Source organism: Pleurodeles waltl, chromosome 6, assembly GCF_031143425.1.
Source record: "Pleurodeles waltl isolate 20211129_DDA chromosome 6, aPleWal1.hap1.20221129, whole genome shotgun sequence".
NCBI classification, from domain to species: Eukaryota; Metazoa; Chordata; class Amphibia; order Caudata; family Salamandridae; genus Pleurodeles; species Pleurodeles waltl.
Genome location: NC_090445.1, coordinates 1,515,014,410 through 1,515,041,049, shown reverse-complemented (window position 1 = coordinate 1,515,041,049; position 26,640 = coordinate 1,515,014,410). Strand labels below are relative to the sequence as shown.

The window sequence follows — 26,640 nt, the reverse complement described above, 5'->3', positions numbered from 1 at the left end:
ATAAAAAACAACACCGTAGAACTGGCTATTCTGTAAAATAACAGTACGAAGCCTAATAGAAAGCATTTAGAGTAAAGTGCACAGAGGCTCTAAGCTGTTAGCAAATGAATAAAATATATTTAGGGCAAAGTGCACAGAGGCCTAAGGCCTGAAGCTAATGCGCAAAATATACGTAAAACTGACCACACTACAGGGGGCAGTTTCGAAATTGTCAATGGAAACTCCAAACCAGACATGACAAATCTGGTGGCTCCTGTGCATGAGTGCCTAGAGACTTCTACAAAGAAAAGTAGGGAGCACTTCATAAAAACCCTCTAAAGTCACAACGGAAAAACAAACGCTAATATAATTTGTTAAAATTCCACATCTGAAGCCTGATAAGCGTGAAGTAGCACAAAACACAAACAATGATTTACACCAGATGCTGATGGAGGGACAAGTGTCCTTCAAGGTAGTCTAGACAAACCCTTGTGGTCGAGCTCCACTTTCTATTTCATTATCAGGGTGAGGAGGTTGCCCACTAACTCTGTTTATCACTCTACTCCCAGCATGTACATTTGGATGAAACTGTATGCTGGAGGCCCTGCTCCTTGGACTCCTTCATAGTCTTTATGAATGCTCGAGAAGGCCACCTACTTCAGTGCAATGTCTGCCCCCAGGTGCGTCTTGGTTTGTGGCGATATGCTTTTAGAAAAGTTAAAGAAAAAACAGAAATAATGATTGAGATAAAAGTTGCAAGAAGTTAAAAATCAAACTGTTTAGTCGGTAACCAATAACATTCACCCGTGTGCCACAGGCGACATTGTTAGAGTGCAGAGGAAACAAGTATTTGCAATGCAATAGATCTCGTATTTGCCCGAGTTAGAGCTATTGGTGTTGTAAATGCATAACTGGACTTTTGTTACCATATAAATTGTTCTACCCCCTGCATAATTTGGTCCTCTGTACCACTTAATTCCAGTGGCCCTGCACACAACTAAAGCATTCCATTTAACTTTTTCCTCTATCTGCAACAGAAAATGAAAATATTGTTATTATTTATTTGTATTATTATTTTGGGGTCCCCCTCAACCTAATGTGGGGACCCAGAGATGATCTAGAAAGATAGACCATGTTGTGCTGACCATTTTGTTGGCTGCCCCATTGCCCTAGGACCACCACACGATGTGTTATGGCCAAAGATGTTTTGTAAAAGGAATGCCCCACAAAGCATTATGGGGTGAGTTTCCGAGTACAGCGAATATTGTAGTATCTTGGCTGTAACGCTCAGAACAGCCCTGAGAGGGCACCATAATAAAAATAGCATTTATAAGAAACACTGTCATGTAACCATATAGTCAGCCGCTAAAGAGCATAACCACATGAAAACAGAATGGCATAACGTAATGCAGTGTAACCATATATTTAGCCCCTAAAGTGCGTAGTGTATTACACATTTTCAGACCTACTAGAATAATATTACAAATAAGGCCCTTGTGAAAAAAAGACTACTCCCAGCTGTAAAACAAATGTTCCAGGCATGCGAAAGCTTCAAAAGACACAGAATAGTGGGAGGGGTTATTATTTTTAGGTCCCGCCCAACCTAGTGCGGGGACCCAGAGATGACTTAGAAAGAAAGTGTGGGTCGTGCTGAACACTTTGATTGTGGTCCCATTGTCCTAGGATCACCACACAGTGAGTTATTGGCAGAAATGTTCTGTAAACGAAATGTCCCGGACATCATTATGGGGAGAGTTTCCAAGTGCAGTGATTACTGTCTCATCAGGTCTCCTGCTGTGCCAGAAGAGCCGCGTCGAGTATCTCTGTGTTTTTTGCTGTTTAAACTACACCAGTTTATATATTTTTCAACTGCTAAACTTATACGTAAGTGGTATTCATGTAAAGTGCTCCTCCGATCGAGTTTGCGCTACATGAAACTTCCAAAATAAAAGACTTAATAGATAAATAAATAAACAAGAACCCCCCCTCCAGCTTACAGTCTTTGGGCGCAGACACCACAATGAAATGGTGGCATGCCCAAAAACAAGAGAAGGAACATAAAGTGTGCGAAGAGGAGAGGCAAACGAAAAAAGAAAAAAAGTAGTGCTCCACAATAAAATAAATGGCAGATTATGCAATAATCCATGTAACGGGATCAGTCTCCAAGGCGGTAACAAAGCAGCCTCATGGCAGGACAAATGTAAAGCATTTACCTATGAAATCAAGGGAATTTGAAAGGCAGGTCAAGGAATGAATGAAAATGATGGACGTTTGATGGGTGTGGTGAAAGCTCACAGAAGTATATTACAACATGTCGAAGATAGCGCATAAACCAGGGTTATGGGCAGAGGTCAACCACACCGAGTTTTGGGCAAAAATGTTTTGTAAAAGGAATGCCCAGCAAAGCATTATGGGGCAAGTTTCCAAGTGCAGCAAATATTGTAGTATCTTGGCTGTAATGCTCAGAACAGTCCCTAGGGGGCACCACAATAAAAATAGCATTAGTAGGAAACATGGTTATGTGTCATATAGTCAGCCCCTACAGAGCATAACCACCTGAAAAAAGAATGGCAGAATGTAATGTAACGCAACCATATATTTAGCCCCTAGAGTGCGTTGTGCATTACACAGTTTCCGACCTACTAGAAAAAACACCGGGGGCCAGGGAGGTTGGTAAATGATGGGTTCAGGGTGGAAGAGAAAAGGATATAGTTGGAGGGGTAGAAGGAGAGAAGTTGGGGGGGCAAAAATAAGCGGTCTCCTATATTATGATGTTGGGTCTGACCTAACCAGTCGACGTTCACTCAGCTAATTCAGTGACACTGAAAAATTAATGTTAAAACAATCGGGAGGAAAGCATTCAAATCAGCTGCAGAGAAAACCGTGGGAAACAAAGCTATTAAAGAATGACAAAGGGCTCACCCAAAGCCCACTCTTCGGACAGGATATGTACTGGAAACCAAAGGTCTCCGCTAGACATATAAAGCCGCCTGCAGACACGACCTAACAAGCTTTGTCAAAGCCAATAGGTCTCACCTTTTGGACTGACGTGCTATGTCAATGGTTTTAGTAATATACTACTGTATATACCCTGCATAAGTTACATACCTAAATATGTATTAACATTTGTAAACTCTCTTTGCTTTAGTGTGATTTTATATTATAATTGGAATTTACTTTACTCAGTATTGTCTAAGCCAAAAAGTCTCCGTTTTAAAAACCTTGGCACTTTGATTTTCTAATGTTTGTATGGTATGGGAGCCGAGTCATATTTATGTCTCCAGGTGACTTTTGGTTGTCGGAGGGTGTTCACAATGGGGCACAATTGAGAGCTCTGGGCTGAGGTTGAAGGCAGTGAGAGTCAGTGGTCCTGAACAGTGTTCAGACTGCAAGTTCATATTAGCCTCTCTGGGAGGCACACACAGTGATGGTCACAACTGTACCATTTGTAAATACCAATTCTAATCATTTTCAACAAAATCATTGATGAAACTCATTTATAGCACCCTGCTTTCAAGCAACAAGGCTAATACCTCTGGTGGCTTTTTCTGTGAGATGTTGGATGCAATAGCAAAAAACGCACAAGGAGGCGCCTAAAGACTGGGAAGACAGCATGCTTAATAAAGCACAAGATTGTAGTTTACATGTTTGAATCCGTGACCTTAGTTACTTAGGCCATGCCCCCTTTTAGGGAAGCTCCACAGTAGGCGTTGCCTAGAGACAGCTAAAAGCTGTCTCATAGGCAAGAACTAAAAATTACAATATTGTAAAACTATTGAGTCCTTGGAGGCAAATCTAAAACTTGTGAAGAAGAAATAGGGAGATCCTCTGCTGCACTCAATCTGCAACATCTCTGGGAGGGCAGGAGCACTGTCGGTGTTATATGTCAGTGGTGGGGGGGGGTGCAGGGAGAGAAATCACGCACTTCAGTAAAAGAGCCGAGGGCCTAACCTTCTTCACTGATACACCCCAAGCCATAACTCTAGGTCCTAGGGGTCTTGATGCACCCATGCACCTTTAGAAGTGGACTTGCAGTATTTGGCCCCTGACAAAGTTGATCTAAAAATTGTTCAAGTCAGTTGCTCTCTGGCAAAGCAGATCCAAAAATCCTCAGCTTCTCTGGGAGTCAAGCGCAAAAGGAGAAACACGGGCAAGAGACAGCAAGGTGGAGTGTAGTGCAGCAGGGCACTGGGTGGTTCAGAAGCAATACAGAAGGGGGGGGGAAGGAGGGCACAGTTGAAGCGAAGCAAAGCAAAGGGAGTGGGTGGGACTGAAAGGAACACAGAGGGTGGGGGAGGAAAGCAATTAAAAGAGAGAGAAAGCAACATGGAGTGGGGAGGATAAGTAAACGTGTGAGAGAGCAACAGAAGCAGAAGTGGGAGAAGCAGAAGGAAAGAGAGAGCAAAACTGATCACGGCCAAGGGAAGAAGGGCATCCTAGGGATACAAGTGGAAGACGTGCACTCCTGTGGAATGCTTAAAGCAAAAGGAAAAACAAGGAGTGCCTGAAGCATTGAAAGGACATAAATAATGCATCTATGTTCCAGAGGAGGAACATACACAAGAAGAGGAAGGAAAGCCCACACAAGCTAAGAAATAAGAAGCAAGCAAACCAGAACAACAATGAAGCCAACCAATGGTCAGCAATGGGCTGGTTCTAAACCCAATGTAAACCAACAATAAGTCTCGATGCACACAGCAGATGTGCTATCTAGTAGACGAGACCTAAAAATTAACATCATCTCCTTTTACATCATTGTTAGCCAAGTATTATAAATGCAAATGGTTACTTTTAAAGGGTGATGTTGTATGTAATATACATTTTCTTTAAGATTGCTTTTTACATCTCCTCTTGGTTTGAAGAAGTCAGCCCATGCACTCCTCAATGCTTTCTGTATCCTGAAAAGCAGAGTATCACTTGTTCTCTTGACTTCCACTTCTTACTTGAAGCTACTTCGTGTCTTTACAGATCTTTTATGAAATACAGTAGAAGACTTTACTATAATACTCTTGCATATCATGTTTTGCTTCACATTTGGAAGGGAACTGGCAATCTTAGTAAGTCGGAGGACATCTAGATATAGCTGATGCAAACTTAGTGACTCGTGGGACCTCACAACTAAGAAAACATATAAATCAGACGTACCAGTGTGTCTTTTGGCACACTGGTACAGGTGTGTTGTTGATTCTGTGGCTGGAACTTTAATTCAAGTGAATAGTTTTCTTTCTGGATTGTTCCTGAACGATTTGTCATCTAGGACTATTACTGCATACAACGCAGCCACAGAAGTAGGTTTTGTTCTTGTGAACAATGAATCTACAAGCCGAGCTAGGATTGTGAGTAGATTAATGAGGAATGTAAAAATGAAGGAGCCTCGAGGATGTAAGTATTCTTTTTAATGCAATGTCAATAAAGTTTAAGATCATTAGTAAAATTGCTCGACAATATCAATTTGGTATTCAAGAAATTACCTTGGAGCCATTTTGGTACAGTGAAACTATTTCAAAAGCACTCTGATCTCAGGGCATGGGATCTGTGAAATAAATCCTTTATCTGAAACTGTTGCCTTTAAGATTACTAGGACGACAAAAGTCCTCACCTTTACAGTTTGGCAGAGCCGGAATGCCACCATCAAATGGTATAGCTCCAGCCCTGGCACAATTGTGCTACCAACCATCTGAGTAGGAATCAAGAAAACTACTCGGTTCTTAACACCAGAGACTCCGCTGGCTTTGTCAGGGGAATCCAGTAACCCAAAGTGCTGTCCACAACTGTACTACTGGAACCCCAATAGAGCTCTCCCTCACCAATTTAGCATGGTCCTATCCAGGACCACAAAAAAGAAAAGTGCAAAAATGGCCCTTATACACAGTAGAATAAACTCTGGGCTGGATTTAAAATTTGGTGGACCGGGTACTTGCTCATAAACTTAACAGAGTACAATATCTCCCAAACGCTTGGTCTGCCCTTCCCGTTTAGAGTTGAGCAGTTTTGCATCGATAGTGCCACAGCTGGCTACGCCGATGGACCACTTACTCAAATGGCCTAACTGAGTGCTGGCTGTCAGAGTAAGGGATTCAGACCACACGCCCGTTTTCGGGCAGGCGGTCTGATGTCCTTTTTTTATGTCCGTCATTGCCAGGGAAAACCTGGCAATGACAAACAGGAAAGAAAATAATGACTTTGGTACCCAAGGAAAAAAAACTCCTTCAGTGTGGAGGTATTAGTTCTTTTTTGTTTTCAAAAACAAACTACCAAAAGTCCCAAGTTTCTTTTCATAGCTTCATAGGAACAGTTATGATGGTGGGTCCTCTGAAGATAGAGAGATCACCGCTAGGCCAGCATTTGAACAAAACTATTTAGGGGTTTGTTGCTAAAAAACAAAAGAGAATGCCAAGCGGGTGGAAAACACAAGGAGGCTCACTTGTCATTCAAGTGTATCAGCTGCATTGGCGGGTGGCACTTTCATTACCGATATCCAAGCCACCATTGCAGGGGTTGCTAAATGTGGTGGCGAAGGCCTCCACTAACTGGCAGGGCAGTGGGCATTCATCAAATGATGAATGACTTCCTCAGGCTTCTAAGCAAGTAATTTTTGTATTCAAAGTGCAATGGAAATTCCAAGTTATGGGTCTTCAGATGTACTAAATACTATTAATCTCTTTCCAGTGAATTTCATCATATTGGCACAGATACATTATTGAGTCTTAAGTAAAGCCTTTCAAACCCCTCTAGTTTCCACAAACATGAAAGTCTCGATTTGGGGGGAATAATTTCCTTTATTAAAACTATGTTTAAATTGTTATGGTATTTATTCTAATATTTGATCCGATCGTCAATTTAATTGAGGGAGAAATGATTATATTAGAGCCCTGCTTGCCTTTGCAACTTTATGTTTTTGTCATGTCTATATAGTAAAATGAATACTCTCCCACAGGCTAGTCTGCCTTTGCTCACGATGTAAACATACATAGTATTTAGTGGCAGGAAAGGGAAGCACCCAGTGAGTGAGAGATGATTAGTGCTTTTGGTGTCCACATTACAATCCTCACAAGCTATCTATTACCAAACCCATCTAATTACACATCAACGCCTCCTTATTATCAGCTGCAGTAATGCCCCCGCTTTAACATAATATCTAGAAGTAACCAGCCAGTAAACCAAACTCAATGTAAACACTTATTTCTCTCTGCACATACATTATTTAGTACTCCGTTTTCCATCTAAATATATTCATGGCCCCCTTCCCAGGTCTTGGTGGGATCATATTACTAAATAAAAAATGAAAAGGATGCGCACCCAACACATGAGGAGTAAAGACGCCAGAAAGTGTGTACAATAGTATTCAAAAGCAAGTAGAAAAGTCCAAGTATGCAAGTTGTAGCTTTCCAAAGAACAGAATTTATACTTTATTTCGATAAGCATGATTCTTGAGTTTATCGGGAGCAAAATTATGTTGGTACTAGGAAGGGGAGTCAACACGTTTTTCGCTCAACTGTATGAGGACGTTATCAGTTTATCAATTTTAAATGGTGGGATTTAGACCCTCAAGAATAGTTATGTAACGGATAGTGGGTATAGAATAAAAAAAAAATCCAAAAAAATAAAATCACTGGTACTGCAACACCGTCCACAGACAGTAATGGCGGTAGGAACTTAAATAAAACACACAAAACACCCATAGGAAATAATGTTACTTTAGATATAAAGCTGTAGGCCATTAAATATGTTATAATTAAAAGATGAATGGGTACTTTTATAAATAGGTTTTAACATTTATGTTTACTTATATTTAACAGCTTTCTCTCTTTCACCCGTGACTCATCCTTTCTTTTTCTTCATCCTTATTTTAATTTTGCAAAGCCTGTTTAAGTGGTTTCAATTTTTCCTTCTAACGCTATCACTCAGCGTATAGTCAAAATATACTGACAAAAAAACAATATGTTTGAGTTTTGATGCATTGCCGTATTATTTATTCATAATTACAACAGAGCAGTGAATAATACATTTTAAAATAAGAAACTGATTAGCATCACATAGTGTCAAGAACGCAATTGCAAATGCGTAGCAGTGGTCAACGAGCTCACCGTACAACTGTGTGTCCGCTATTCGTAAGAGCCATTCTCTCTCACACATTTGCTTTATCTCACTCAAGAAGTGGAGCCCAAATGCTAGCGTACTCGGCCCCTCTTCCTGCACTAGGCACCACCACGTCATCATCTCCCGGTTCAGCAACTGCCTAAAATGTGCGCCGTGTAACAGCTCCCAGAATCGGCAAGAATGCTCAGTAGGTTAAGCACTACTGCCTGGGTAAGGAGGGCCAGTTTGTACTCTTTACTTTTTAACAGGGGCTGTATTGCTAACAGAGGGGAGCATAGCCAGCCAGAGCCTTGTGTCAGGAAAATTCTGAAGTTCAAAGGTTATTCTGTCTGAGACTACCCTTATCAACATACAACCTCCCAGTATTCACAGGTACGCTGAAGGGTTACTCCTTTGAGAATTAAGGTATCCGAATTAGCGTTAAGATTTCCGATACCGCTTTCCGATTCTTCTCTTTATTGATATATGGGATAAAGTAACCTCTGCTGTACATTATAAGGATATTGCAAGTCACCTAGGAGTTCAGTAACCATACAGAAGAAAGGGCCCAAAGGCCTTGTTCCTTTGTAAGTTTATGGAACTCCAAGATGATTGATATCCATATAATGTCCGGCATATACAAGGTCGCACAACACCTTTCCCACAAACCATGTAACTCCTTGGTTCATAGCTCTTTCATATGAAAGAGAAAGCATGTTTGCAAACATGAAGAATAAAAATGGAATCTCTAGTACAAAATTAAACACAGTAAAAAGCTGTTAGGTATTTGTTGCAAAAAGATATTTGAATCAGTTTAATACATATCAGTTTAAAAAAAGAATTGGCAAAGCCAATAGTTCTCACCTATGCAAGAGCTATTGTCTTTGGCAATGTGTTTTAGGTACTATGTACACCAGTGTGGCTGCTGTCCAGCATGGTTAAAAGTTAGTAGCTTGAAGTAAGGTGGGGTGGGGTAGATTGGAGTGGAATAGATTGGGGTGGAGTGGAATGGGGTAGATTGATGCATGTTCAGTGGGGGTAGAATGGAGTGGGGGTAGAATGGAGTGGGGTGGAGCGGGGTACATTGAAGTGGGGTAGATTGGAGCTGGGTATTGTGGAATAGATTGGGATACAGTGGAGTGCAGTAGATTGGGGTAAATTGGAGTGGGGTAGATTGAACTGGGGTAAAGTGGGGTATACAGGAATGGAGTGGGGTAGATCAGAGTGGTTACAACTGGGTAGAGTGGAGTGGATACACTGGGGTTGATTTGAGTGGAGTGGGGTGGGCTGGGGATCAGTAGATTGAAGTAGAGTGGGGTGGGGTAGAGAGGAGGGTAGACGGGGTGGAGTGGGGTAGATTAGGGTAGGGTGGTGTATAGTGCAGCGGGGTAGAGTGGAGTGGGATAGATTCAGTGGATTATGGTAGGGTAGACTGGAGTGAAGTGGGGTAGATTGGAGTGAGAGAGGATTAGGGTAGACTGGAGTAGAGTAGACTGGAGTGGGGTAGACTGGAGTGGGTGGGGCAGACTGGGGTGGAACTCGATAGAGTAGTTTGGGATGGTGTGGGATAGATTGGAGTAGAGTAGATTGGGTTAGGGTGAGGGATATTGGAGTAGAGTAGATTGGAGTAGGGTAGAGTGGGGTAGGGTTGACTGGAATGGGATGGAGGGGGGTGGACTGGGGTGCAGTTGGTTGGGCTGGAGTGGAGTAGTTTTGGGTGCATGTAGTAAATTGGACTGACGTGGAGTGTGTTGGATTGGATAGAGTGGAATGGAGTACAGGGTGGAGTGGGGTAGACTGGAGTGGAGTTGGATAGTTTGGAGTAGAGTCAAGAATGGAGTGGCGTGTGCTAGATTTGGGAAGAGTGGTGTGGGGTAGATTTGGAGTGGAGTGCAGTGGGGTGGGTTAGGGAGTGTAGTAGATTGGGTAAATTAGAGTAGGGAAGATTAGACTGAGGTAGATTGAGTGGGGTAGGTGGGAGTGGGGTAGGTTGAAGAGTGGTAGATTGGAGAGGGATGATTAGAGTGGGGTAGATTAGGGTGGGGTAGATTGGAGTGGAGAAGCTAGGAATAGATTAGGGTGGGCTAGAATGGGATGGGGTGGACTGGCCTAGATTGGAGCGGAGCGGCGTGGGGTAGATTTTAGTACAGTGTGGTAAACTGGAGTGATAGGGATTTAGGTAGAGTGGATTGCGAGACAGATTGGAGTGGAGTGGGGTAGATTGGAGTGGGGTCGGTTGGAGTGGGGTAGACTGGAGAGGAGAGGATAGATTGTGGACGGACTGCATTGGAGATTGGAGATTGGAGTGGAGTGGGGAAACATGGAATGAGTGGGGTAAATTGGAGTGGAGTGGGATAGATTGGCGTCTCTAGTTGGCAGTCAGTTTGCACCCTGTCCAAGTAGGGACCCTCACTCTACTCAGGATAAGGGAAATATCCGCTCAGATAACCCCTGCTTCCCCTCTTGGTAGCTTGGCATGAGCAGTCAGGCTTATCTCAGAAGCAATGTGTAAAGCACTTACACATAACACACAGTAATTAGTGAAAACACTACAAAAGGACACCACACCAGTTTTAGAAAAAAGCCAATATCTATCTGTGTAAAAAAAGACTAAAACCATAAAAATCCAACATACAGTGTTAGTGATATGAATTCTGTAAGATTTACTCAAAAATACAGTTCCTTGGAATCAACAGCTCCACCCGGGGCTATAACGGCATTGTGATCAACAAAACCAACAGTTCAGACCAGCTCCGGTGTCGCGGGCCAGCTACAGTGTCAGGAAGACCTGCAAACAGTACATTTGGAATTGCAGGGCGACATGATCCTCGCAATGAGCGCCGGAGAGCGGCGTCACGGTGTGGGTCACTGAGTCAGTGCGGGAGTCATCTGGCCTTGAAGTCACGCGCGTTGCAGATCAAACTCTGGGCTGATGAAGTCAGCAGCGCTTGCGTGGATGGCGTCGGGCAGCGGTGCAAAGTAGGACAATGCGACATGCGGTGCCCACAGGTCACTGTACAGGCAGCAGCTCAGTGACGGCATCGGTGAGAGAAGGGCTGCGGTGTGAAGCGGGACGATGCGACATGCGGTGTTACCAGGTCATGGTGCAGGCAGCATCGTCCCTAATCGCTGTCGTCGGTAGGCCCAAGCCAGCAGTGCGGGACGGTGCTTCGTGACCTTCACGAGCGGTGTCCACAGGCCACGATGCGGGCAGGATGCCTGATGACAACAGTGGAGTCGATGGTGCTGGCGTCAGTGGACCAGGGGCTGCGGTGCGGGATTGTGCTTCGTAACCCTCACGAGCGGTGTCCACAGGCCACGGTGTGGGCAGGATGCCTGATGACAACAATGGAGTCGATGGTGCTGGCGTCAGTGGACCGGGGCTGCGGTGCGAGACGGTGCTTTGTGTACCTCACAAGCGGTGTCCACAGGCCATGGTGCAGGCAGCGGCACCGGTGTCAGCAGGAGCGGCGGCGTCAGGGATGACCAGGCTGTGGTGTGAGCAGGCGATGCCACAGTATGGGGCCCACAGGTCGCGATGTGAGCAGCAGTTAGTGAAGTCGTCCAATGACCGCGTTGGTGAGACCAGGGCCGCGGTGCGAAGCGGGGCAGTGCGGCATCGGCAGGTCACGCCGCAGGTCAGCGGCTTCGTTGGGGCGGCGCAGTGGTTTCTCCTCTTGAACAGCACAAAACACACAGTTTCCAGTGCTGCAGATCGAGAAAACTGAAGTCTCAGGGACACTTCCAACAGGAGGCAAACTCTAATCCAAGCTCTTGGAGAACTTTCTCAAGTAGGACACACAGCGAAGTTCACCCTTTGCACTCTTTTCAGGCAGAAGCAGCAACTGCAGGCCAGTCTAGCGCGGCAACACAGCAAAGGGACAGTACTCCTCCTTCAGCTCTTCTGGGCAGACCTTCATCTTGATTCGAATTGGCAGTTTAAAACTGCACACACAGACACTGCAGTGGCAGGTCTGAGCCACGTTTACAAAGATACTAATATGGGTCACACAACTAGTGCTGCAGGTCCACTAGTAGCATTTGATTTACAGGCCCTGGGCACCTCTAGTGCACTTTACTAGGGACTTACCAGTAAATCAAATATGCCAATCATGGATAAACCAATCAACAGTGCAGTTTACATGGGAGCACTTTCAGTTTAGCACTGTTTAGCAGTGGTAAAGTGCACAGAGACAATAAGCCAGCAAAACAGACCTGAAAAAATAGGAGGAAGAAGGCACAATATTTGGGGATAACCCTACAAAAAGGGCCATTTGCAACACAACCCCCCTCCCAGCCTAAAGCCAGGGTAGGCCAATCAATACCTTGCTTGACTTCCCTGCTTACGGCAATAGAACCTGGACAATGCAGGGGCTCTTGCAAGTTCTACGCTCCTCTGAACCTAGGGGGAATCCCTCGGTCAGCACTCTCAGGGCCCACTGAACTAATCCCGGGATAACCCTTCTCCTCATCTGAGGACCCCATCTGTGCAGCATCTAACCTTCGCTTGCTCATAGATGCATCTCAGTAGGCAGACAGTACAACCAGGGCCAAATGTGTGATGTGGCCCCTTCCATCCCTGGGGTCTTTCTTCAGTTCTCCTCCCAGGGAACACGCTGACCATAAGGATAACAACCATCAGAGGCCACTGACAGCTGTCAGTGTTAAGAGCCGGGCCCAGGCCATACTGGGGTCTCTAGCCTCTGTGGTTTTGATAAGTGGGGTGCAGTAACCCCAGGTGACATGTACCCTTTTCCCACTTCACCTCCCACCAGTTCAGGGGAAGGATCCTGAGACTGGCCACTCGCCGTTGGGTCTGTACCCTCAGGCTGAGCAGGGATGGGCTCTACCTCCTCCTGTCTCTCTTGCCGGGGACCGGTATCTTCCACCTTGGAGAGTGACACCACCAGACAGCTGAACTGTGAGGGTGCCTCTGGGGTCCACCCCTCCCAGTTCCCCTGACACCTGGGGCAACTCATTCCCCAGAAGGCAGTCTATGGGCATCTGGGGCCTGACTATGACCCACCTCTGGATCACCTCCCCACTCCACACTAGGGATACCAGGGCCATAGGGCGGAAGAAGTCCTGCCCATGGGCTGGTGTCACCCTACACATCTGGCCAGTGTACTGCTCTGGGGAGACAAGCCTTTCCACCATCATGGTATGGCTAGCCCCACTGTCCCTTAGAGCCGTGACTAGGAACCCATTCACTGTCACCTGGTGGAAGTGACGACTCCCACCCTCAGGGATCACCAACACACCCTCTGAGTCCACCTCCCAACTAAGAGATATCATGGAATCTACACATTCTAACCGTCTGGGAATCAGTTTTCTTACTCTGCCTAAACTGATCCCTGTGCATGTCAGGAGTGAGAACATACCGAGTGAGAAGGGCCTCCTTCATGTCAGCGTAGGTGAGGTTGTACCCCTTACCCAAAGCTAGTAGAGTGTCCCTCCCCTCCTCAGTGAAGTGGTTCCACAATCCTCCACCCCAATGCTTCTCAGGGACCCCATTCATGTGGATGGATGTCTCATATTCCTGCAACCACCTCTGTATGTCGTCTTCCTTCCTGTACTCCCTCCCTACATTCTTAGGAATGTGCACAATTCTGTCTGACTGCACTGAGGTATTGCTGCCGCCATTGTTGCTGGACCTGCTCCTCGCATCCAGCTCCTTTACTGTGAGCTCATGATCCAAAAGCATATTCTTCTCCTCCATGGCTCGCTGCTCTCTCTGAGCCTCCATTTTTAATCTCTCCAATTCTATCTGATGCCTCCTGGCTTCTCTCCTGACCTCCGGCTCCTCTGGAGTACGTCCTTTTGATCCACCACTGCTGCTTGACCCAGGGGGTACCTCCCCCCAGCAGCTTCTGCACCCTCAGCACATCTTCCCTAGGACTTGGGTCCACAGACTCCCCCAATTAATCCACATTCAGCTTGTCTCCTGGGCAGAGGTTCTTCTTGATTTCAGAAAGATTATAAAAGTCTGGTTTTGGGTCTTCTTCTTATACCCCATTCTGCCTTTGAAGTTGGCAAACTTCAAAGCAAAGTCTCAAGTGTTTGCAAGATACTTTCTTGTCCAGGCCAGGCCCCAGACACACACCAGGGGGTTGGAGACTGCATTGTGTGAGGGCAGGCACAGTCCTTTCAGGTGCAAGCAACTACTCCTCCCTCCACTTTAGCTCAGATGGCTCATAAGGATATGCAGGCTACACCCCAGCTCTCTTTGTGTCATTGTCTAGAGGAGAGGTGTAAACAGCCCAACTGTCAAACTGACCCAGATGGGGAATCCACAAACAGGCAGAGTCACAGAATGGTTTAAGCAAGAAAATGCTTGATCACAATCCAAAAAACAACTTCACTAAAAGATGTATTTTTAAATTGTGAGTTCAGAGACCTCAAACTCCTTATTTCTATCTGCCCTCAAAGGGAATCTGCACTTTAACACTTTAGAGTTATTTAAAGGCAGCCCCCATGTTAACCTATTAGGGAGATAGGCCTTGCAATAGTGAAACCCGAATTTGGCAGTATTTAAATGTCAGGACATGTAAAACATACCAGTACATGTCCTACCTTTTAAATACACTGCACCCTGCCCATGGAGCTACCTAGGGCCTACCTTAGGGGTGCCTTAAATGTATAAAAAGTGAAGGTTGAGGCCTGGCACGTGGGTACACTTGCCAAGTTGAATTGGCAGTTTAAAACTGCACACACAGACACTACAGTGGCAGGTTTAAGTCATGTTTACAGAGCTACTAATGTGGGTGGCACAGCCAGTGCGGGAGGCCCACTAATAGTATTTGATTTACAGGCCCCGGGCACCTCTAGTGCACTTTACTAGGGACTGATCAATAAATCAAATATGCCAATCATGGATAAATCAAAGCAACAGTGCAATTTACATAGGGAGCACCTGCACTTTAGCACTGATTAGCAGGGGTAAAGTGCTCAGAGACAATAAACCAGCAAAAACAGACCTGCAAAAATAGGAGGAAGAAGGCAAAATGGTGGGGTATAACCGTTCAAAAAGGGCCATTTCCAACAATTCGGTAGATTGGAGTGGAGTGGGTTGGATTGGGTTAGATTAGATGGGGTACATTGGAGCACAGTGGGGTAGATCTGAGTGTAATGCCGTTGACTGGGGTGGAGTGCAGTAGATTTGGGTGGAGTGTGGTAGACTGGGGTGGAATGCAGTAGATTTGAGTGGAGTGGGGTAGACAGGGCTGGAGTAGGGTAGACTGGGGTAGAGTGGACTGGAGTGGGGGAGATTGGTGATTGGTATGCTGGATCAAAGTAGCGAGGACAGGGGTAGCTTGGTTACAGTGGGGTAGACAAGTGGGGTAGGATCAGGTGGAGTGGGGTGGGTAAATTGGGTGGGTAGTCCAGAGTGGAGTCAGGTTGACTGGGTGGAGTTCAGCGGGGTAGATTTGAGTGGAGTAGACTGGAGTGAAGTGGGTGTGATAGGTTGGGGTATATTGGAGTGGAGTAGATTAGAGTGGTGTGGAGTGGAAGGGCGTATAGTGCAGTTGAGTGGCATGGAGTAGAGGGGCGTCGAGTTGGGTGGTGTGGAATGTCGTAGTTTGTCTTAGAGTGAAACGGAGTAGAGTGGTATGTCAGAGTGCAGTGGCGTGTCGCAGAATAGAGTGGAAGACCGTGGAGTGGCATAGTGTGGAGTATGCATGGTGGGGTGGCGCACAGACATTACAGACAACACATTTTCAACTGAAATTACCAATACATTTACTAATAAAACTCTACAGTGCACAAGACAATGTGTGGAAATTGCATCACCTAGTGTGATGATTTAGCCCACTCCAGTCTAGGCGACACTAATCTACTCTGCACAATTCCACTACACGCCACTGTACTCTACACCACACTGTATACTGCACTCTGGGCCACAGCACTCTATGTCAATACACTCTACACCAATGAACTTTGTAACAATTAAATCTATGTCCTTGCACTTTATGCCAATCCACTCTACGCCATTTTAATATACTCTGCACCACTGCACTCTACGCCACCTTACTCTACACCATTACACCGATTGCCACTCTACACAACTGCACTCTACCCTGCACCACTCCACTCTATGACACTTCACTCTAGTCAGAATCAATCTTCTCTATGCTACTGTACGCCTCTGCACTTCAAACCACTCAACTATTAACTTCTGCACTGTGCGTCAATGCACTCTACACAACTGCACACTTTTACTGAACTCTACGCCACTCTACACCACTGCACTCTAATACTACTCTGTAACACTGCACTCTCTGTCACTGAACCCTACGCCACTTTACTCTGCATTACTCCACTCTACGCCATTGGACTAATTGCCACTGCACTTAATAGCACTATGCTCTACATCACTCTATGCTACTCTACTCTGTACCACTCACTCTATGCGACTTAACGCCACTCTGAGCCATTACCCTCTGCATCACTGAACTCTACAAAAAGAACAGATGATGGACGGAATGCTGAACAATGTAAATAAAATGTACCCCCAGTCAGAGATCTGGGCCTGAAACCATTGTTTGCTCACCACGCCATTCCAGTTTGGACCCAGCCATATGCACATCAGTCTTGACCTTGCTCCCCATGGAAACAGTCCAGCCCAAACTCTACGCCATTCCACGTTGTACCACTCTATTCTACGCCACTGCACTTTGAGCCACTGCACTCTAGTACCACTCTAATCTACCCCACTGCGTTGTACAATGCTGCATTGTATGTTGCTGAATTCAATGCCACTGCACTCTAGCCACTATACTCTTCAACACTACACCACTGCACTCTACACCAGTCCACTCTATTCTGTACCTTTCCAGTGTATGCCACTCTATGCAACTCCACATTGTGCCACTCCGATACACAACATTCTCTGCCACTCCAAAACACTCAACTCCACTCTTCACCATTTAACTCTGCAACGTTCCATGCACTCTCCTCCACTAACCTTTAGTCATGCTGAACAACAGCCACAGTATTGTACAACATGACTAAAACACAATGGCAAAGTCAACAGCTCTTACATAGGTGAGATCTATTGGCTTTGCCAATGCTTGTTTTCTTTGGGGATGTGTGCTAGGAAAAGAAATATCATACAGCTTCTCCTCTTACATCCCCAGCAGGAATGTCTCATAAATTTGCTCACTTTGAAGACAGAAAAAGAAAAGTAAACACCAAGCTCCTTCAGAAGAGAGAGCTTGACATTTGCCCTGTCTTTGATGCACAGCAAATGTGACAAGGTACAAACAAGATTTAAAGGGCTGTTTACAGACAGCAAGTTCATGAAAGACTACAGTGAGCAAGGTCTTGGCAACAGGAAGGAAAAACTCAAGTTGGACTGCCTAAAGAGAATAAAGCCAGCTAATTTAAAAAGAGAAAATATGAGTTACAAACCACAAAGCCAATAGTAAGCAACGGGTGGAATTTTTTCCTAGGTCAGCGTTCTGAATGTCCCCATGATGACTTTAGCAAACCAGACAGCTCTGTTGTCTGGTAGGCTTCAACCTAAAAGGCACAGTAGCTTGGTATGTGTAAAAACATGCAGAAAGATTTAAACTTTTCTAGAATTACCTAACGAGTGCAAAAATAAACAAGTTGCCATAAATATCTCCTTTCACTATACATATTTTTATACAGGTCAGGGAAGAATTACTCGTTTGAAAAGAAGACTAAACACTATTAGCAGTGCCAGGATTTTAAGTTACAGCATTGTGAAAGAAAGAAAAACAGCCAAAAAAAAAAAGAAAACAAAAGCAAAATTTCAGTTTGTTCTTCAAACAGCTTCTTTAATTACACTCTCTGTCCTGACTTGCCTTTCCCTGTGGCTGCTAGCTCTGGCAGGAGGCATTGTGACATTAGAACTCAACTGTAATAAGTTATTACAGCATCATTTCTTTATAATAGGCAACTGGGTGTGTCACAAGTCGCTGATTATAAAGAAATGGAGACAGGATTTTAATTATTGTATTGCAGAATCCCATGTATTATAAAGACTGAGTGGGTGGATGGTAAGATTATATTACGGTTGAGGTATCAAGGGACTCCGATGGGCAAACAGAGCCGAATAAGTGCCCTATAAGTAGCATTACACCAGGCTGTGTGTGGTGGATGCTGCGTTCGCTAGAACCCTTCCAAGACTTGCAAAGTACAAGCATCTGCCCAGGAACCTAGCAAGGGTCAGCCTGAAGACATACACGTGTCATGAAGCGTCCACGAGACACTGCTGGTTCCAGTGCTTAATTTGTAAATAAAAAGGTGCCGGTGTGCAAAGCCTTCCTCTTAAACATGCGGCTGCTGCAATTAAATGTGCAAGCACAGAATACTGAGGCAGCGCAATCCTAAAGCCATCTCAGGCCTCTTCAATCCATTACAGACACACCCTGTCCCTTCAGCTCTCTTGCAGCCTTCTGCTTTGTCCCATTGTGAAGCTTTTTTTTTTTCTATTCCTCGTCGTTTCCATATGTGACTTTTGCTCACAGTAAACGCTTGAGGCAGAAAAATAAGTGCCGGCCCTCAAAAATAGGTGCCGGTGCCCCACACCGGAAGCAAGCACAAAATCAGCACTGGCTGGCTCTCTATAGGCATTGATGATGCTATGGAGAAAGACTGTGAAAAATTCTACAATATAGTACTTTGTTGGCATGACACAAGATGGACACCATATTCTAGCTTCTCCATTAGTGGTCATTTCAGTTATGCACTTAAGTAGACGTCCATGCTGTTTTAGGCAGTCTATTTTGGTGAGTGTATCGATATGTGTTGTAAAAAAATGTCTCTCAGTCTTCTACCTTATTCAGGAGACACTTGACAAAGTCTATTAACTTTACGATTCTTACTTGTCCTGTGTCCTTTGACTGCCTCTCTTTCCAGCCTATCACCACTCATTTTTTATTTGGACAATTTTGGGGTCAGCCTTGACAGCACAACTGCTGTATACCTATTGTCACCAATCCTTTTAAATACGCATAGAGTGGGCTATGACTCCAACTAGAAGAGTATACTCTCTCTTGCCACGTGTTATTGGCTATGTAGTGTACCATTCCACCTGTCAGGAAGCACTTCTACTGAAATGCAATATAATGTGTTTTACATATGATATGCACACTCAACCACCCTGCTCTCCGTTTCATGACTTTTTTTACCCCAGCATTGAAAAAATTAGTAGGGCAGACTTTATTGTGATAAGCAACATTTTGCAATTAACATGTTTGAATTCCTTTGTTAACATTTGTAGGGGTATCCGCGCCAGGGTTACCTGTCTATTACCCCCAAGGGGTGGTGCTCAGCGCTCATCCAGAGGGTCCCTGGGTTCTGCCATCTTGTTTCCAAGGTTGGCAGGGAACTCTGGGAGCATCTGAGTGCCAGGCCAGGCAGGTGATGCCAGAGCTCCATCCTGATAGGAGCTTACCGGGTTAGGTGACCTAGCCCCCTTTCAGGGCTATTTAGGGTCTCTTTCTTGGGAGGTGGTCCTCAGATTTGACTTGCAAGACTACTGCAGGATTCCTCTGCAACCTCCACATCAACTTCTGGCCACAGGAACTGCGACTGGACCCTCCAGGAACCGACGACGCAGCAATCAACGAAGAAGACTCTTCTGCAACTTTATTTCAACGACTCCTGCTAGCTTTGCAACATTTCTCATCCTCAGAAGACAGCAACTCTTCAGCCTATACAAGAAGAAGAAGGAATCTCCCTTGGTTTGAAGGAGTCACTCCCCTGCAACTGCAGGCTCCTACAGCAAGCAACGACCGGCTGCGTGGATCTCCCCTCATCTTGAGCTGCGTGGATCCTGCATCACGGGTGGTAGTCTGGAGGTGTCCTCATGGTCCTCTCTGCCAGCTGTTCAACTTTGTTGAAGGGAAGCCTTGCAGGACAGTACATCTGTGCACTGCGTCTTTTGCAGCTGCCAAAGCTTGTTGGCATCTCCTCCAAGGGATCTTTAGGTGACATGTATCTCCAGCCCCCAGCACTCCTTCCTGCAAAGCACAGCCTCCTGCTTGATTCTCCGGTGGCGTTGGATCCTCTTTTGTAGTGCTGCATGGGTTCCTTCTGAGAATCTTGTGTCCCCGTCCTGTGGGACTCCTGCGGGTGCTGCCTCTGCTGCTGTGGACTCTCTGCAATGCTGAGGGTCCCCTGTGATTTCCCCTCCTGGGGTGAGCCCTCCTGGGCCTTGCTGGTCCCCTGCACCACCGATTGTCCACTAACAGCAAGTTTGCCTTTGTGAAGGCTTGTTGGTGGAATTCCTGCACCAACACCCGCCTACAATCTTCACTCCAGCAAAGGACATCTTCTGCATCTATCAGGAACGGTTCTCCTGCTCCAAGGCTGCACTGCTGACCTGTTGTTCTTCACTGCCATCCAAATCCTGCAAGTACAGCTGTGTGGGTAGTAGCTCCTACTCTTCCTGGACTCCACTGTAACTCTTGGACCTGGTCCCCCCTCGCCACAGGTCTTCTTTCTTCAGGGATCCACTGCTGGTTTCTTGCAGTCTTGTCTGGGTGTCTCCTTTTTCTTCTTTTCCTCCTTTTGGGTGGTTTGGGGAAATTCCAGTGATTTACTCCTGCTTTCCTGGTCACTGGGAGGGGTACAGTGTTACTTACCTCAGTGATTTTCTAGTATTCCCAGCTCCCCTCTACACATTCCCCTTACATAGGTGGGGTTCCAGTTTTCACATTCCAGTTAAATGTCTTCATCCGATTAAGAAGTGCATTCCAGAGAATCTGTTCGACTCCTTTCAGTGTGTGTATTTTGGCTCAGTCAGCAGTAAAGCAAAATAGAAGGTCCTGACAATAATCCTCCATCACTGTGCAGGTCCGCAGGGGTCCCCACAGCAATCTTGCATCTCCGGTGATAATCCCAAACGGGGCATACTTCTTGCTTGGTCCCGGTGATCCCCTTTGGCATACGGGGGGTTACGGTCTCTCTACTGCACTCAGGCTTCAACCTGATTGGCACAGCAGATTCTTTCACAGCAGCTCGCCAGCAATATGGGCTACGGCCGACTGAGCATGGCAATCTGTCCATAGTGGCTCCTCCTGACATATGGGGTCACATGACCCTCACTGCACACAGACGATTAATCATTCAGCATTGTGACGCTCACAACTCACTTCACGACTACCCATCCTGGCATACGGGATTGACAGTTTCTTACTGTACGCGGCCGACAACCCGTTCAGCACAGCAACAGTCATGCCTCACTTCATGGCAGCCTGTCCTGGCATAGGGGTGGGTCGCTGACTTTTTCCAGCATGCGCGCAACGACCCGATCAATGCAGCCCCAGTCTCCTCACACCTTGCTAAGGGAATCCACTCGACAGGACTCCTCACTAGACCTCGCTCCCTTCTGTGCTCTTTTCTTTCTCACAGGGCACGCTGGTCTTGGCAAGCAGGCTGGCGCTGGTGGTCCAGAACAGGTAGTCTTGGATTTCCTGGGTGAAGTCCCCTCACCCAGCTGGGAAAATGGCAGGCTTTGGCTCCCAGTTCTGGTCACAAGCAGAAGTCTTGCAGAGCTTCTCCTCTTAGCACAGCTCGACTGGCTGCTTAACAATTTACAATTATTTAAGTTTTAACGTTCCCTTCTTATAATCCATTTCTGGACACCAAATCTGATTTAGAGCCTGAGTCTTTGAAGTTTATAATGGAGGTATGTTTCCTCTTGAAGTGCTCACTCTTCCTCAATGAAGGAGCTTGTCACGAGGAGCAAATCAAAAACAGACAGCCCCAAAACAAAGGTCAAGGGAGTGAGTAGAGTTCATATCTGGATGTCAGCCATAGTGATATGTGCAACAGAAGGTTAGCCCAGGGTCTCTGTCCTACTCTTTATGATTTTCTTATCTGTCCCATTTCCTTCCTAAGATGTACCCAGGACCCTTCCATGTAACCTTCCCCTATATCAAAGTGCACCCTTTTAAGTGTACCAAGGGAGCACCACTCTCCCTTCTTCAGTGTGCCCAACCCAGCTTACAGAAATGCAGCAATACACAAGCTGTCTGGGAGGGATTCCTCTACCTCCTCTCCTCATGTTTCACCATGCAGCCCTGGATCTCCCAAAATGGAGCCCAGAAACAGCCATGCATTGTACCCTTTGCATGCACACATACAGCACATGCACAGCACTCCAGCCTTCATGTATTGTACCACTCACAGGCACACATACACCCAGTATACAGTATGCATAGTACATGCTCACACTGCTCAGTACAGCACTATCCCTGGATGGTACTATTAATAGGCACACATACACCCAGCACATGTACATCACACATATTTTGCACAACAGTACACACCAAACCGATGTAGGCCAAGGGTGAGTTAAGAACACTGAGGCAGAACTTTAAATAAGTGAGCATGTAAGCCTCGTTCAAGTGACACAGGTCAAAAGGGCTGGTCACTCCTACTGCTCACTATGCGTTATGCTGTCATCACCAAGCTTGTGCTGCTTAACTCCTAGGAAAGGCAGTAGTATTCCACCTCTACGAGGGTAACGCTTTGGGTGCTCCTCCCTGTTCAACAAGACCACAATCCGTGAGAAAGCCATATGTCAAGGCGCACATGCATGATCTTTATTTATACAAATGAAACATGATAGCCAGAGGTCAGCCACTTACCAGTACTATCCGGGATCTTTATTGGCCTATAAAAACAAAAATCAGCATTGGGGATCCAGACCTCAATACAGTTAGTGCACTCAGGTTAGAAGCGCACATCATGAGGAGGACTTCTCCATCCTAACAGCCTCACACTCCCATCAGATGTCCTCCCCTCTTATTGGATTCTGCAAGAAGCTGGAAACCTTGCTTTTCAAATAACCAACTTGGAATAGGCAAGGCTAGGCACACACACCCATTCTGCGGCAGGATAAACTTGCGGATGATAGAACGCTGTAGAATTACACATAACATAACAGGCTATTATCTACCTCAGGAAAACCTCTGGGATGTGAACTTTCTCTCTCAGTAATTGCTATGTGTGGTAAACAACAGTTTGTCATTAAGACCACTGTATAAACGTGCACAGGGATCTCAAAATGAACATGCACTCATAGTCTAGGCCAAAGTAAGGGAAAAAAGCACACAAAAAACCACACACCACCCAAAATAAAATATACTATTAATCTGTTGAGCAAAGTCCCAAAACCCTTCCTTCACACAAAAAGACACAAAATAGATTACCCACAAGGCAGCAGCCATTCAAAGAATATGCAGAAGGACCAATGAAAGCAAGTCAAAGAGAACGCATTCAGCGCTCTTAAGCTTCTCAAGTAAATGCCTGAGCAGCTCGGCCAGCCCAGGTTTTGTTCTTTGCATTTTGGGGTTTGTAGTCCTGTGTATCCCATTATAAATTCAGCTGTTCCATTTTTAGAAAAAAAAAAAAAGAAAATCTATACTGGCTGAGTTACTCATGCAAGAACGTGGTAAACTTGAGAGCTCTGCCTCTTAAAGAGGTATTTTAGTTGGCTGCCCGTAAGTGAGCCTGCCCTTTCCCTATGAATCTAGCCGCACAACTATGCCTAACCAACAGCTCTCCTCTACTGGGGGGCTGTCATACAAAACTACAGCGGTATCTCTGGAACTTAAAGATGGCGTTCTACCGCTGACCATTCAAGAGACCTTGCAGTACAATAAGATAGGCTATGTGTGTACCGTTTTCTTATATTTGTCATTCTGCTTATATAATGGATAAAACAAAACCACAAGTATCAGAATGCCACGGAAAAGGCAGACTTGTTCGACATGGGACAACTTGTAAATACATGTGGGCTAATACCCTGAATTCCAGTTTGCACATATATAGTGCAGAAAACCAGAAAGATGCACCATTATCCAGGTCCTGATGCTTCGGGCAGGGCAGTGGCTGGTAAGTGGGAGATGGAGTCTTGCTGCAGAACAAAGCAAGCTGCAGGATATCCCACGCGAACGGTAGCAAATCAGAATGACTGAAGCGACGAGGTGTTTTAGGTCATCTAACTGGCTGCTATTTGACCAATCACAACTGGTCCCTGTGTTCAGGCTTTTCTAACTGGCTGCCAGGAGAAAGACTGGGGTTCCCCAAATATTCCAGGAAAACACTGCATTTCATGATAGCGTTGCATGATTAATGTGCAAAAAATCGTTTTAATTACATACTGTCGGCAGGAAAGAAACGACAGTTTTCTATACATTTCACGTTTCAAGCAAAAGGAAATCCCTCATTTTACCATGTAATCTTAAAATTGCTGAAAACCCATCTTGTCTCTTAAGCCCTAACTTCCATTCAAGTTCATTCAGAATATTGAGACGGGTCTAATAGCCTCCCCTACCCCACACAGGGATACAAATCAAGGTTTCTCATTCTGTGAGCAAATAAGCTTACCTGGTCTATTATTATTCCAGTTTCTTACACATCCCATTATAAATTCAACACTACAAATATGAGAATGCAAAACAGTCAAGACAATATAAACTACTTCTGTATTTTAAAAGGGAAATGGGGAGCTCCTGAACCAACCAACCAACCAACCAACCAGAGGAGGCCTTGCTTGCTTTGGGCCCATTACACATTTGCTAAAAAAAAAAAAAAAATGTAAACTGCCCCTCGCCCTTTTATCTTCTATCCGGGTGCATTCCCATTCCAACCTACGTGTCATGTACACTAAATAGGAAAACTACAAAGCAGAGTTCCATAAGACCCACGAGCCATCAAATGTTTTCTAACAAGAAAAAAGCAAGGTCACCATGCAAAGGAAAACACAAGAGTGAGATGGAACTGTTCAAGTTGCACCTAACTTTCTTAAAAAGTGTAGAACCCTGCAGGGCCATGTCATAGAGCGCTTTGACACCAGCCAAAAATCGAACTAGCAAAATGGCTCAGTGACATAAATACTTTCATCCATCTTCAGCTGTGACCTCTAAGTCACAAGTCTGCATCCGTGCAAGGCCATCTCAACTTCCCATCTTTCTTAGGCCAATAAACTGTGTTCCATTAAACAATGCAATAGCAACACCTGTCGTTTACAACGTTTAGAGGCGGCATACTGCAGAATGAGTTATTATTTACAAAATAAGCTACTGCTGTGTGAATTATAACATGTAAATAAACGGGACACAGGTTAAAAACAGCATACACTTAACAACTGCCCCTCACCTTGCAGCTGGGCAGACAGCGTCTCCTGCTGCTGTTTGAACTTGAGGGACAGGCTTTCGGAGCTGTGCACTTTCTCTTGTAGGTGCTGGTACAGGTAGAGCACGGACCCCAGGCACAGCGAGGCCAGCAGGCAGAAACCTGTCTGCAGAAGCCCCTTCTGCCTGCGCCATCCACAGGCCCCGGGTCCCATGGCCGGAGAGCGTGACTCCGCCTCAGCGAGGGCCAGGCCCCCGGACTCCCGTTATCATCTTGACCGTAAAGTCCGTGTAACACTCTGACGGGCCATACGTGTGCAGCCGATGTGGCCCTTCTCAGCCTCGCGGATTTAAATTATGATGACAATTGTGAATTTACAACGCCACACCGGCACGTCAAAGCGCTTGAAGCCCTATGCGAGTAGAAATCCCGGAGGTCTACTTTCAGTATGTCCGCACTTTGAACAGTACAGCTACATCATCTCATGTGTACATCATCCCACGTGCCGTCAGCCCTTCCTGGGCATGCCTGGCCGTTCAGAGCCTCTTCCTCTGTGCCTGTGGGGATGCTCCTCGTGCAAAGGCAGAAATAGATGGATGTTATCAAAGACTCCCGGTGGAATATTTCTGCGCTTTCTGCGGAAAGCGCGTGACCTTCGACGTAAAACTCAACACTTTTTCCGTAGAAGTAGGCACCTTTTCACAACGCTGTGCTCCGTGCGTCCAAAGGGACCAGGGACCCGTAGGGCAATCCGGCGGTTTTCAGCCCAGTCTGCAGCCAGAAGCTCTTACCAAATCCGACATTAGAACACACCGGAAACATACGAATTTCGCGGTCCTGAACCAGATGGAACCAAAAGACACAGGAAAAAGCAAAGTTTTAGGGCTTCTCATCACGTGGAAAAATCCAAACCTATCTATATATGTGCGAGGTTGCTAATGCGTCTCCCTCCTGCTGCAATTCAAAGGCCCAGCCAGCATAAGGACCTGGTAATTCATTTCACTTATCCCTGTGTAGAGCGCTAGAAGTCGAGCGATTGATGGCAAAATTGGTGTCGCAGAACGAAGGCTCCCTGGTCCCTGCGGGAGATCTGGTGCCCTTAGTTTCCTCCTCCCACAACTTGCAACACTTCAAAGAGGAAGCAGCAGCAGCCCTAGGGTAACGGGCAATGCAATTGGCCACTAGGAGAGAGCAACAGCATCGAACTGGTCCCGCCCCTTAATGAGGGGTGGAGCAGAGAGGGGAAATGAATAGGGAAGATATCTGAAAAGGAGGTCCGTTTTAACGCAGAAGAGGTCTGATGGGCCCCACAAGTCCAGATATCGTAGGGCATGTGCAAGCTTTCTGCTACTATGAGCACACTGACTGTTTGCAGCACGCTTACTCGAATCCAACCTTTATGAAACGTGTGTGGATGCAGAGAGCAGTCCGCTCCTCTAACGGGACACTGAAAGCTGGAGCCAG

At 45.8% G+C, this 26,640-nt stretch overlaps 1 protein-coding gene across 1 annotated transcript in view; it reads right to left on the bottom strand.

Moving 5' to 3' along the window:
- The window catches only part of LOC138301022 (Golgi integral membrane protein 4-like), a 208,863-nt gene extending 182,527 nt beyond the window's left edge, over positions 1–26,336 (bottom strand). Inside the window, exon 1 of the mRNA XM_069241045.1 lies at positions 25,201–26,336. Coding sequence (XP_069097146.1) covers positions 25,201–25,390 — 190 coding nt within the window. The 5' untranslated portion in view covers positions 25,391–26,336. The remainder of the gene's footprint in view (positions 1–25,200) is intronic.
- Positions 26,337–26,640: the final 304 nt, after the last annotated feature.